General features: G+C 45.3%; 1 protein-coding gene across 1 annotated transcript in view; it reads right to left on the bottom strand.

Moving 5' to 3' along the window:
- The window catches only part of LOC138249291 (extracellular calcium-sensing receptor-like), a 137,887-nt gene that overhangs the window by 24,920 nt on the left and 99,321 nt on the right, over positions 1–13,646 (bottom strand). Inside the window, exon 4 of the mRNA XM_069203247.1 lies at positions 9,263–10,105. Coding sequence (XP_069059348.1) covers positions 9,263–10,105 — 843 coding nt within the window. The remainder of the gene's footprint in view (positions 1–9,262; positions 10,106–13,646) is intronic.

The following is a 13,646-nucleotide window of genomic DNA, read 5'->3' as shown; positions in this document are numbered from 1 at the left end:
ATCCAACTGTGATTGGAGCCGGCCCCTGTAGGTACTGGTGAAATCACCAATGAAGCACTGTATATACCCACATTGCGGAATAAAGGTCCAAACTGCTTATTAGGCTCCCACAACATATTTTAAGTGCATCCTACAGTGCATTCCAAGAGCAGCTAACAATAGACTTGTTTACTTCTGAGTATAGTACATTTGGGGTTGGGTTAAGATTATTTTTATGAAGAAACCGCCTCTTTACACAGTGGATCAAAATGAGGTACACTGTGCAGAGAGTCCGAGCAATCCCCATATGCATCACAGAGACACAAATTACACCCCAAATGCTCTCTTTTTGGGTAGTGTGGTTGAACAGTTAGGCATATCAGAAAGTAGTGCTAAGCATGTAAGACACACACTCATGCAGTAATTGAAACACACAATAAAGAAATCGGACACCAATTTATGAAAAGAATATATACTTTCATAAAGACTTTGATAACAAGAACCCCAGAGTCAGGTTGAGATGTAGATTTTTAGAGTTTTAAAAAATTGACAGTGCAATGTTTAGGTGCTGAAATGTTATCCTATGGGGGGAAACCTGTACTGCATTCGTGCACTTCACAGCAACTTATGGGACTGTTCTCTAGAACTTAAGGTGAGTACAGGGCAAAGTCCAAGCCCACACCAACAGGAACCTTCGGAAGGCTATGGTCCATCCGGGTGCAGACTTGTGTTATGGTGTCAGGTGTCCCTTTCACTTCAATGGGCAATGGTCCCGTTGCTGCAGGGATGGACTGGAAGGTCAGTCCAGGGGCATCCACACAGTGGTTTGACCTTTGGGGTCCTCAGGCACATGGGGATACTGTCAGTCCGCTCTTCCTCGGGGTGTATGGCGTGGATGCAGTGGTGTCTTCTGCCATCAGGGTTGGTGCTGGATTTCCTCGAGGTTGCGGGGAGGCCAGCAGAAACAGTCTACAGGAATGGACTGGGGCCGGTACAACCAAGCCAACAAGTGAACTCAGGTCTCACGAGGCAGGAAGACATAGGGACACCCCTGGTCCTCTTCTTCTCAGTCCAGGGCGGATAGGTGCAGAGGGGTCCTGAGGCATCAGGTTTCTGTCTCCTGCTCAATCATTGTAGTGGGGTCTACAGAAACAGGCTGCAGACACCATCTCAAAGTTCACAGTGGGTAAACTCAGGGTGGGTTTCATCTCTGGAGGACCTGGGGAGCACGCTGACACCATTGGTCCACCTTAGCTCCTCTGCTCCAAGGGAGTTCTTCCTGGCAACTGGTGAAGCATTGTCAGCTCTCCCAGTTTCTTGGATGCTGCAGGAGCAGGACCTGGTCAGTTGCTCCTTAAGTGTTGGGTGCAGCAGGCAGGCCAGCAGGGATGGAGCTAAGTCAGTCATGCTCCTCGGTTCTCTGGTTCAGCAGGTTTTTTGTCCTCTCCTCCTTTTGTGTCAAGCAAATATCTGAGGAACTGGTATCAAGGGGTCCCATAAATACTCAATGAAGGATAGTAAGCAATGACCCCTTGGGGTCACTACAGCCCCTAGATTACGGCTTCCTCTGGGGAGTGGGCATCACCTCGTCCAGAGGTCCTACGTTTCTCCACACATAAGATGGTGGAATTTCCTAGATGGTGTCCACTTCGGGCTGGCTACCCTAGGGTATGCCCAGCCCAGAAATGCACCGGGCCTTCTGCATAGCTAATTATCCTGCCTGTCCAGGTGCCAGTTGGGCCCTGGTGCCAGGAGGTTGGCATCTTCCTCTGAGGAAGACCGGATCTGCATGCTGAATGCAGTGGGCTTTTTTGAAGCTCCCTGCTTTAGAATGCAGATCATCCTGTAGGGAGGGGTGTTCTACACCCAAGCCCAGACAGGCTTTGTTTCTGACCTCCAGAAAGAAAGGCTCACACCAATGGGGTCAGGTTCTTGTCTGTTGGTGGCAGACTGGCCACCACTGATCAGTGAGCTCACCATTGGTTGGTAGGTTTTTCAGGGGGCATCTCTAAGATGCCATCTGGGTGCATGTATCAACAAATCCATCACAGTAATCAGTGAGATTATTAACATGAGGTGTTTGATACCAAACATTCCTACCTTCAGAGAAACAATCATGCAGCTGGGGAACTCGTAATGACCAGTGTCAAGCACATATTAAATGGCTTCTCTGTTCACTTACTATGTTTAAGAATCGACAAAACCATAGTAGGGGCATATTTGCTCATGCATATATGCCCACACATGTAATATAATGCACTCTGCCTTAGGGCTGTAAGGTCTGCTGTGGGGATGACTTGCAAATATCACATGCAGTGTTTGGGGACATGGCACACAGTCTGTGTGTCACGTCATGTTTAACTTTTAGGGGGCACCTTGTCACACAGCTTGCAATGGCAGTCTGCCATGAAGATGTTGCTGGGTCCCTCAGAGTGGCACAATGTGTACTGCAGCTCTTAGGGACCCTCTGCAGCAGCTAGACCCTAGGTACCATAAGTACGACTTACTAGGGAATTACTAAGGTGCTACAGGGCCTGGTCACTTGGGGATCAATGGACCAGCTGTGCTGTTTTGGGGAAGGAACACTGGCACTGGGGACCTGGTTAGCAGGAACCCAGGGCACTTCAGTCAAAGTTGCATCAAACACCAGGCAAGAAGTGGATGGGTACTGCAACCAGAACCCAGCTTTCTACACTTTGGAAGAGGGTATTACTCTGATGGGATAGGGGGTGGAGAGGGAGGTTGGGGGCAGGAGGGCTGAGTGGACAGGCCTTTTGGCCCTTAGACGAATGTGGCCCTGTCACGCCCAAACAGGGAAGTAACCAAAGTAAGACAACCTCAGCCTCTATGATATTTATAAACATGCATGTGCTCAACTTCTAACGGGCTTGGAAAATTTAAAGGCACAGGTAGAGGGAGGAGCAGCCGTCATGAGATATTCTGCCCAGTGAGAAAGAGCCCAAGGGGAGGTGATGGAAAGGGCTGTGGCAATCCCCGGGACTGAATCAATAGCCTGCAATTAGAAGACATGACTAGATGGATTGTCAACATTGCTTACCATCCATGGAGCAATCACATTTTTCACATTATAACCTTAGTGGGTCACTCACCCCCAATTTAATTTCGAGTTGTGTTAATATATTGTACATCTAATATCATTTGTGCATACTCCATGGTTAATTTGAAGCACTCTTCGATAATGTCTCTCCCACTGATTTCATTTCAACGTGGCACACCCAGTCCGGCCTGATGAGGGGAGAATTAGATGCAATTAGGAGACGCTCCCTTTGAAGAAGGTGTGACTATAAAGGGTGTTTCCCCTCTCATGTACCTAGATAATAGAGACTCCCAAATCAAGGGTGCTTAGTACAGATGTGGTCCTATGTAAGGTAGTACCCCTTGTGGGTGATTCCCTGCACAGTGTTTTGTAGGATCCATTGAATTGTTGGTGAATAGGGATCCGAGGCCCTGATGAATGCCCAAGACCCGGATGGGCTTATAAGAATGGGCAGAAACATGTTGGTGTGAACAGGTGACACAACCCATTACTATTGTGATTTCACCATATGGTTTTAACAATACCTGTGTTCTCCATTTGTTGGTTCTGGCCCTTTTTGCAGGTTCATCCCCAAACGTTTTGCCTCCTTCCTACTATTTTTCCAGACCTGTTTTGTTGCCTTTTGAACTCTGAGCAGTGTAAAACTGCTAACCAGTTGTAAAGTGCCATATGCTCTCTGTGTAAATGGTACTGTTGATTGGTTTAACCATGATTGGCATCTTTGATTTACTGGTAAGTCCCTAGTAAAGTGCACTAGAGGTGCCTAGGGCCTGTAAATCAAATGCTACTAGTGGGCCTGCAGCACTGGTTGTGCCACCCACATACGTAGCCCTACAATCATGTCTCAGACCTGCCACTGCAGTGTCTGTGTGTGCAGTTTTAAACTGTAAATGCGACTTGGCAAGTGTACCCACTTGCCAGGCCTAACCCTTCCCTTTTCCTACAAGTAAGGCACCCCTAAGGTAGGCCCTAGGTAGCCCCATGGACAGGGTGCAGTGTATTGTTAAGGTAGGACATATACCAATGTGTTTAATATGTCCTGACAGTGAAATACTGGCAAATTCAGTTTTCACTGTTGCAAGGCCTATCTCTCTCATAGGTTAACCTGGGGGCTGCCTTTAAACATGATTAAAGCGCAGCTTTCTTTTGGGAGCAGATGGACATGTGGAGTTTGGGACCTCTGAACTCACAATTTAAAAATACATCTGTTAGTAAAGTTGCTTTTAAGATTGTGTGTTTGATAATGACACTTTTAGAAAGTGGGCATTTTCTTGCCTGAACCATTTTTGTGACTCTGTCTGTTTGTGTATTCCCTGTCTGGGTTAGTTTGACAGTTGGGCTGTTGGCACCTCTCTCCAGACAGTGACACAAAGGGGGCTGGGGTGTAGCCTGCATATTCTGATGAGTCATCTGTGCTAGGAGGGAGGGGAGGAGTGGTCACTTGCACCTGAAAGGGCTGTGGCTGCCCTCACACAATGCAGACTCCAAACTTCTGGTGTGTGATTGAGGCCGTGCCTGGGCAAGGCAGGATTTCACAAACAAGTGAGACTTTTTCTTTGAAGTAAACCTACTTCAAAGGCCAAAATGGGTATAAGAAGAGGACCCAAAACCACAGACTTTAGACACTTCTTGGGGTAGACACTCTACCTCACAGACACTTCTGGACAAGTAACCTGCTAGTGAAGAATCCCTGAACCAGACCTGCCAAGAGGAACTGCCTAGCTGCCCAATGACTCACTGGGACTGCTTTTCTGACTTCGACTGCTGCCTTGCAGTTGCCCTGCTGCCTTGCTGCTCCCTGGCTGTGCTGAGAAGTGCTCTCCAAGAGCTTGGATAGAGTTTGCCACCTGTTCCCTAAAGTCTCAGGACCAAAAAGACTTCACTCCTGCAACTGGACTCCTTGTGCGGCGAAAATTCGAAGCACAGCCTGCTAAAAATGATGCACAGCCTACCCAGCGGTGAGAAATTCACTGCACGCCGAACTGGAATGGCGCAGAGCAAATTCGCAAGGAGAAGATTGAAGCAGTGCCTGCATTCCGACTGGAACTTCGACGCATGGCCCACTGGATCGATGCACAGCCAACCTGGGATGACGCAGCTCGACTTCCAGAGAGGAATTGACGCAGCGGCTGCCTTGCGGGAAAAAATTCCACGAATGTCCACTGGATCGACACGGCGCTTGTGACTTCGCTCCGCAAGCCCAGGATTCCACGCATAGACCCTGGGGCGCCAGAAAACCCCGCAACCCGAAGAGGAACCAAGTCTGTGCGCCAGAAAATGATGCAAAGCCTTCCCCTGCGTGGAAAATAACGACGCCAGTCAGTGTGTGAAGGGATGAAACTGACGCACACCTACCCATTTTCCACACATCGCCTCCTCTGCGGCCCCTTTCAGAGATTTTGAACGCGAACCAGGTACTTTGTCCTTGCAAGAGACTTTTATTGTTTTTAAAAAAGACATTTACTTGTTTCTCAAAGACTTTAGACACTTTATATCACTTTTACAGTGATATCACAACATCTACTTATTGCATTTTGATTGTTTTGACCTGCATCTCATCAGATAAATATTATATATTTTTCTTAACACTGTGTGATCTATTTTTGTGGTGTTATTGTATGATTTATTGCACAAATACTTTACACATTGCCATCTAAGTTACGCCTGTCTGCTCAGTGCCAAGCTACCAGAGGGTGGGCACAGGATAATTTGTATTGTGTGTGACTTACCCTGTCTACAATGAGGGTCCTTGCGTGGACAGGGGGTAACCTGACTGCCAACCAAATACCCAATTTCTAACACCATTATTAAAAGAATTACCAGGGGTAAACACAAGGTATTTGAATAAGTCTGGATCCCGGCCTTTTTATCCATTTAAGATTTATCAAGAACTCCCCTCTGCTCAAAGGAGAAGCACAACACTATGAGGTGTGTGAGGCTTCTATTTCCATAAAGAGAAATTAATTTAGTGAGGTCTTGTGAGCCAGTAAAGAGATACCTAGGGTCATATTTATGAAAATGCACTGAGTGACAGGGAAAAGGCAGGAATATGCCATATGTAGGGCAACACATTATATATCGGACTTTTTCTCTGTGGTGGCATCCTTTTGGGACCCTAGTCCCAACATAGGCACCCTTGCCCCAGGGTGCAAGGGTGTCTGCTTTGCATGCAGGGTTGTTTTGTGCAAGAAGGGACACCGTCCTGCAGAAAAACAATCCTAAGTGTTATATTCCTTCTTCTATGTGTGCTGCAGAATCCAGCACACATAGAAGGAGGAAGTAAAAAGGAGAATTAAAGGTATTTCTCCATGTTACACCTCTCCTTGGAAGGCATATCTTTTTGGCACATTAGCACATTGCCAGGTTTACCAGTTCTGATAAATCTGGAATGCATCAAAAACAATGAGAGTTGCATGGGAACACCCACGCAAAGCCCATGGAATGCCTTCCCAGGACAGAGTAAGGCAGCACAGCGATTTGTGATGTGTTGCCTTACTCCAGGTTTATGGAGTCACTTAAGGGCTATGCTAAGTGGCCTTGTGTGGCTTCATAAATGTGACTTAAGGTTTGGTCACTCTCGCACTACGTTGCAAACCAGCTTGTAAATAGGCCAATAAGTTCTGGGATATAACTAATAGACCACAATTTATACATATTTATTTATTATTTATTTATTTATTTGATAGATTTCTACAGTTCATGGCCACCTAAGGTATTGACGCACTTTCCATGTTAACAATGAATTCAGCACAAAGGGACTGATTTCAGTTTTGGCGGATGGTTATCCATCACATTTGTGACGGGGTAGCCCTATCTGCCAAACTCTAAACTGGGCCCATGTCTTAGAACTGGTAATTTGTTGAAGCAAAAGTGTGACACACATTTGACATAAACAGGTGAGTGGGTAAGAGAGAAGGAGAGAGGAATATTTGAGGAGGGAGTAGCAGTAGCAGAGTAGAGGGGGGAAGATAGTAGGGACAGGGGAAGGAGAAAGTACTCTGGAACAGGGAAAAGAGGAGGGAAGAGGGGATTGGTGATGTTTGCATAGGCAGAGGAAGGGATGAGGAAACAGTATATCCTATCCATCAGTTCTGACGGTGAGGTGGGCTCAGATTGAACCTGAAGGAACTTCCGGGTTTATTCATTCAGGCATAGCGTGAACAGGTGACAGGAGGGTCGGAACCATTCTAAATTGTGTCAGCAGGAAGTTTGAAAGCAGAAGGCAGCTCAAGAGAAGAGCATTAGCTGTTTATAATAGTATTATTTCCAGGAGAAGGTTTTCTCTACATCTCAGTTTTCTCAATCTGTCTGATGTCTTGAAAAGGTTGGTCAAGTAAGCCAGAAAGTTAGGTATTTCAGGGTGAATTTGATTCTGGCCATGATAGGGAGCCAGTGTAGATTCAGGAGTATTCGGGAAATGTGGTCACATTTCTTTGTTGAGGATAGTAGCCTGGCTGCTGCATGTAAGACAGCTTTTACGAGAGTAAGGGCAGATTGAGAAACCCCTGCTAGAGCCGCATTGCCAAACTTTAATTGACGTATTATCAGGATATGGGTGGTTGTTTCCAAGTAATCTGGTTGTGGGATAGGTTTCAGTTTCTTTAGAATTTGGCTACGCGTGGATCTAGCATTATTCACAGTGGGCAGATCAATGGTGACAAGGAGGGTGTGAAATCCAGCAGGTCTGGGACATAATAGAATAAATCTATTTAGGGTTGAGTCTGTGAACGTTCTTTGGCAACTAGCTTTGATGTTAAACTGAGGATGTCATTAAGGGCCATATTTGTACTTTTTTAGTGCCGCATTTGCGTCATTTTGTGATGCAAAAGCGGAGCAAACTTGCAAAATTCAATTGTATTTTGTAAGTTTGCACTGCTTTTGCATCAAAAAGCGGCACAAATGCGTCGCTAAAAAAGTATAAATATGGGCCTAAGAATCTTGCAGATTTCAGGATTTCAGCCAGTGATTCCACACAAGATTGAAGAGCATTGGTGATAGGATGCAACCTTGTGGACTCCACAACAGAAATATTGTTGTAGATTTATACAATTTGAGAGCACATGCAGAGGAAGGAGACAAACCATTAGAGTACAGAGTCCTTGAATCCAGGTTTCGCAAAAGCAACAGAGTACCTTCCCAGGCAAACTGAAGGTCTACCCGCCTGATTTACAGATGAGCTGACCATCAGTATGTAGATGGGGGATACGACTCTGTCTCTACTGCTCCAATGGCCCAAGAGAGTAAGGGCTGTTGGATGTTTGGCCATGTGCCCACCCACCCAATTTAGAGTGGGCAGACACATGGGCAAGTATTACTTTTGCAAAGCGCCACTGAAAATGTGGTGGTATGCAAAAATAAAAACCTTTCAATGACCCCCACACCATGGAACTAACTCCCATGGTGAGTGGAGTCATTGTTTTTTTCCCACAACAAAATCCCACTTTGGGGTTTTGTTTTTAAAAAATAAAAAAATAAATCAAAAGTGTGCAGTGCAGCGCCGCCATGTTGACAGAGCCACACACCACGCGTTCAATGCATTGAACGGGACTGCGGTGACAGCAGATCCTGTAAATGCAAGATTTGTCCGCTGAGCTGCCAGACCTCTAAATTTGGCAGGTGGAGTAACCTCGACATTGTGGGAATAAAGTACTCTGCAGTGGCTGCAATACTATCACCGTCTGCCAAAATCAAAATCAGGCCCTTGATCTGGAGTGATCAAATGTGATGAAGGCTGTTTTTAGATTAGAACAAGCAGGCAGGATTTGATCTTATCCAGTGTATGGTGGATGTCATCCAGGATTTGTACTGATGTTTTAATGCTCCAGTGGGAAGTTAGCCAAGTTTCTTAAATCTGAAGGAGAAGTGGAAGCTAAAAGGGGTTTGTGAGGAATGGGAGAAAATTAAAGAGAATGTATACTTTGGTGGTATATGAATTTGTCAGTACAAGCTATGAGCAGCATTTATTTTACTAATTTTATTTACTGGAACGGCAGTGGATAACTTGAAAAATAGATTATATGGTATAATGTAAAGCTTACATCAAGTACTATTCAATTTACTATTGACAAATTCATATTTTATCGCTGAAAAATTCAAATACTACTATACAATTCTTTTTATGTTTTTTAGCCAATACATTAAAAAAAATGCAAATACTTCCAGCAGAAAACTGTCGAGCCATAGATTTCTGACATGTTTGTGTGTTCAGAACATGATTGCCGTTACCTGCCAAGGCCGAATGTGATTGATGTCAGCACATCTTCCATTGGTGAAGGGACCTTTCCCTGGTGTGCAGAATACCAGTGCGTTAAGTGCATGCGCAAAGGCGTAGGCTGCTGCGTAACTGTGGTAGGTGTAGCTCAGATCATTGAGTTCGAAGATTGGCTTGTTTAACTCATTCACAGTCTCCCTCCCAGAGCAGGACACCACCTGTCCTTCCTGCTCCTCGGGACTGAAGACACCTGTCTTGTTGGGCTGGTGCCATCTACAGCTGAATGCCTGCTCCCAGAAGCTGATAATGAAGATGTCACCAGGGCATTGGTCTGGATTCTGATTGTACAGAAATGCTTCAAATCCTGGCATGCTGCCTGTATAGGGTACAAGTCCCAAAGTGCCGTTGAGTATTTTCCATGCCTGATTCGCAAAAATTCCAGGTGTCATGGCAAAAAGTGCAGAGAATACCAATACTTTGTCCACCCCATTCTGTGCATAAATAGTTTCTAACAAGAGCTTGACATGCATCTCCGCACTGTGGATAATGATCACCTTCACAGAATGTCTACGGATCCGTTCAACGGCTTTGAGGACCTTCTCTTTGGAGTACAGCAAGTGCATTTTCTCAATAAATGCCACACAGCCACCATTTTCCTCATTAACTCTTCTTATTTCTTGGCCTCCCTGCAAACCCACCTCATCATCTGAAATGATCATGCCGACCCAGGTCCAATGGAAGTGGCCTATGAGACGTGCAAGAGCAATATTCTGGAAGGTGTTTCCAGGTACTGTGCGAAGGAAGGATGGAAACTTTACTTTGTCACTCAAGGTGGACAGCACAGCTGAATGACTGATCTGTGAAAAAAATAAAGTGTTTCACAAGAGATCTATTAAACATACATTCCACTATGTTTATCAAAAGAGCAGAATGAGTAAGAGAGTGTGTTCACATTTTGCATGCATGCACTTGGGTGCATGCATGTGCACGTTTGCATGTGCTTCTCTGTGTATGTACACCTGTGTGTTTGTGTTAGGATGTAGAGGCATGTGGAGAAACATGCACATGTGTGTGCGTTGGATTCCTCTATATGTAAATGAAAGTCAAACTAGTCAATTCACTTTACTTGTGTGATAGTCTAAATGCTGAGAGATTGTTTGCATGTCATGCCTGCTGCTACACATTGCAAAACCATTGTCAATGATGCATAATATGCTACGCTAATAGGTTCCTCTCCAGCTGCAACTGCTGGTCAAATAGATCGACTGAGGGTCACAAAGGCAAACAAGTGACGACAACCCCTGCCAAACATTACTTTTGGCAGCTGTTGAAATGACTTACTTTGCTCTATGATTAGCATCTTGTTGTTTCAACATGCTCCCTTTCAACTGCTCATTATTTATGGCTATTTCTGCTGGTGCCTGATCTTCATCCTTCATTGATGAGAAAAGCTTTCCTGGCCCCTCTCACCATAATGCCCTGACAGGCTGTTGATCCTGACTCAAAATCTTCAGATGCATCTTCATGAATCACAGTCAATCCCAGTCTTATTCTTCTATGGCATTGATGTCCAAACCCAGCTGTTTCCCAGGATAAGTACATCAGTTAGGAAAGGCCCCAAAAATGCAGATAACATTTTGTTAAACAGAGTTAGTTAGATCATAAGTCATTGCCCATCTTAACCACAGAAGCTGCCACTAAGCTCTAAACGATGTCATGGTGTAGTCTGCTAAGCACCGAAATAGACCAGTACCACTAAAATACAAAGAGAGACCTCACATACTGAATAATCAGAATAACTTGGCATACATTAATTCTCATCTATTGAGCTAATAAAAGCAACATGTAAGAACAGAAAAGAAACTGAATAATAGCAAGTTCCCCAGTAGCACGGTTATGATGAATGACTACTAAAATGTATGACTCTTTGAAGTTGTGTTGTAAAACCTCAAATAGCAAATAACATTGTTTTATCTTCTGAACCCCTCCCAATATTGCCTCAGTCCAAATGCACATCACTGAAGACATGACAAAGCACCACCCCATTGCATCACCAGACGAGCAGGCTGATAAAAAAATAAAAAAAATAACAATCACCTAAACACAAACCCATCTTGAATGACCCCCTCATCACTTCAATCTTATAGAACCACAGGTAGGTCAATATACAAGCCCCTTGTATTTTATCTCAAAGCATGTGCAATGAAGTTGATCTCTCCAGATCATCGGTCTAATCCCAGGTAATGCTATGTCTCACTTGAACGCAAGTAGAAATTAAGCTACAAATATACAGGGCACAGATCTACAAATTCTGCTTAGCTAGGAGGAATGTAAAAAGGACAGCAATACTCTGGAGGTGGTGATGGTCGTGGCTTTCTATCATTACTAATCCTCTTGCTCACTGAGGACCCCGCCTACGCCACAACAAACTTCTGCAATGTCATGACCAACACAGCCAACTGGATGAGAAGTGAATGCCTCAAACTCAAATCCGACAAGACAGAAGTACTGACCTTAGGGAAGAACACCTCAGTTTGGAACCACAGCTGGTAATTGTAGAAGGCTGGTCTGGTTTGTAGTGGATACCTTGGGTACTTACAACTTATACCAGGTCCAGTTATCCCTTATTAGTGAAGTAGTAGTGTTGTAGCAGCTTAGGCTGATAGTGGTGCTATGGCAGAGCAGCTTAGGCTGAACTAGGAGACATGCAAAGCTCATGCAATACCACTTATAGTTACACAGTACTTATACACAAGTAAAGACAATACTCAGTGTTACCAAAAATAAATGTATTTATTTGGGTGACACAGTACCAAAAATATCTTAGAGGCAATATTCCTTCTGGAGGTAAGTATTATACACAATATATACACTAGACACCAAAATTAGACAAGTAAGTAGTCATAGAACAATGCAAACCATAGGAAATGCTATAGAATGCAATGAGAGAAAATGGGTCTGGGGCAACACAAACCATTTACTAAGAAGGTGGAATGTGAATCACGAATTCCCCCCTAGACAAGTGTAGTGTGTGCAGAATTGCTGGGAGAGTAAGAATACAGTAAAGGTAAGTAAATTACCCCACCCCAGAGCCCATAAAAGCAGGAGTAAAGTACTGCAAGTTTCCTTAGGACATACTACACCTCTTTTTTGGGATTTTGCAGCAACCAACCAAGTCTGCAAAGAACAACTGCTGGATAATTGGACCTGAAGACCTGCAAAGAAAGAGAACCAAGTTCAGAAGTCGAAAGAAGTTCCAGGAAGGACAGGAGCCCCTGTCAACCCAGAGGAGGGTGCAAAAAAAGAGTCCCCGGTTAGTCGAAGACTGCAGAAATGTACCCTAGGAAGATGCCAGCAGGTTCCTGCATAATGCAAAAGATATCCCATGATGTGAAGATTGTTGCAGATGAGATTTCGTGGTGGAAGGCTCCAGCAAGCCTTGAATACAACATAAGTGAATTTTTCATCAAAATGGTGCTGGGTGGACCCAGGAGGAATCTGGGGGCCTCAACTCTGTTTGAGGAGGAAGAGGGGGCTCTCGGCACTTTAGAGAGCCCTTAGGATGTCAGCCAGCATACCCAGAAGCTGCAAGATCCGGGTTCAAAGGAGGAGCAAAATGCAGTGGATGCAACACAACAAAAGAAGGTCCCACGCCGCTGGAGAACAGCTCAGCGAGTTCTGCGTTGCAGGATGGAGTGCTGGGGATCTGGGCCAGGCAGTGCACAAAGGAATTTTGCAAAGAGTGCACAGAGGCCTCAGGAGGCGAAGAAGACGCAGTACACAGGTGTACCGTCGCTGTCAGGGGAAGGCAGGGTCTTACCTCCTCCAAATGGCGTCAGCAGGTCCTCAGTACAGTCTATGTTGATGATGTCCACCCTCTGTTACCTTAGGAGCATGCTCATCACTGTGAAAGGAGTCCCAGGGTACCGGTCGTTGCCTTGGAAGGTGCCTGCTTGGAGCAGGGGAGTGACTTCGTCACTCCACGGGAGATTTCATCGGTCCTTCTGGTGCAGGATGAAGACAGGGAGTCCCCAGAGCATGCACACCGTGGAAACTGTTGCAGTTGCTGAGGAAAAGTGTTTCTTGTAGACACTTTGTTGCAGTTACAGCGTTTCTTGGAGCAGGCTGCGGTTGATCCGAAGTCAGAAGAGTCTGAAGTTGTTGCAGAGGATTCCTGAAGGAAACTTGCAAACAGAATCTAAAGACAACCCACAGGAGAGACCCTAAATAGCCCTGAGAGGGGGATTGGTTACCTTATCAGGTATGGACCTATCAGGAGGGGTCTCTGATGTCACCTGCTGGCACTGGCCACTCAGAGCCCTCCAGAGTGATCCCACACCTTGGAAAGCAAGATGGCTGAAGTCTGGGACACACTGGAGGAGCTCTGGGCACCACCCC

This window comes from Pleurodeles waltl, chromosome 8 (assembly GCF_031143425.1).
Source record: "Pleurodeles waltl isolate 20211129_DDA chromosome 8, aPleWal1.hap1.20221129, whole genome shotgun sequence".
NCBI lineage: Eukaryota > Metazoa > Chordata > Amphibia > Caudata > Salamandridae > Pleurodeles > Pleurodeles waltl.
This window is presented reverse-complemented; position numbering and strand designations above follow the sequence as displayed.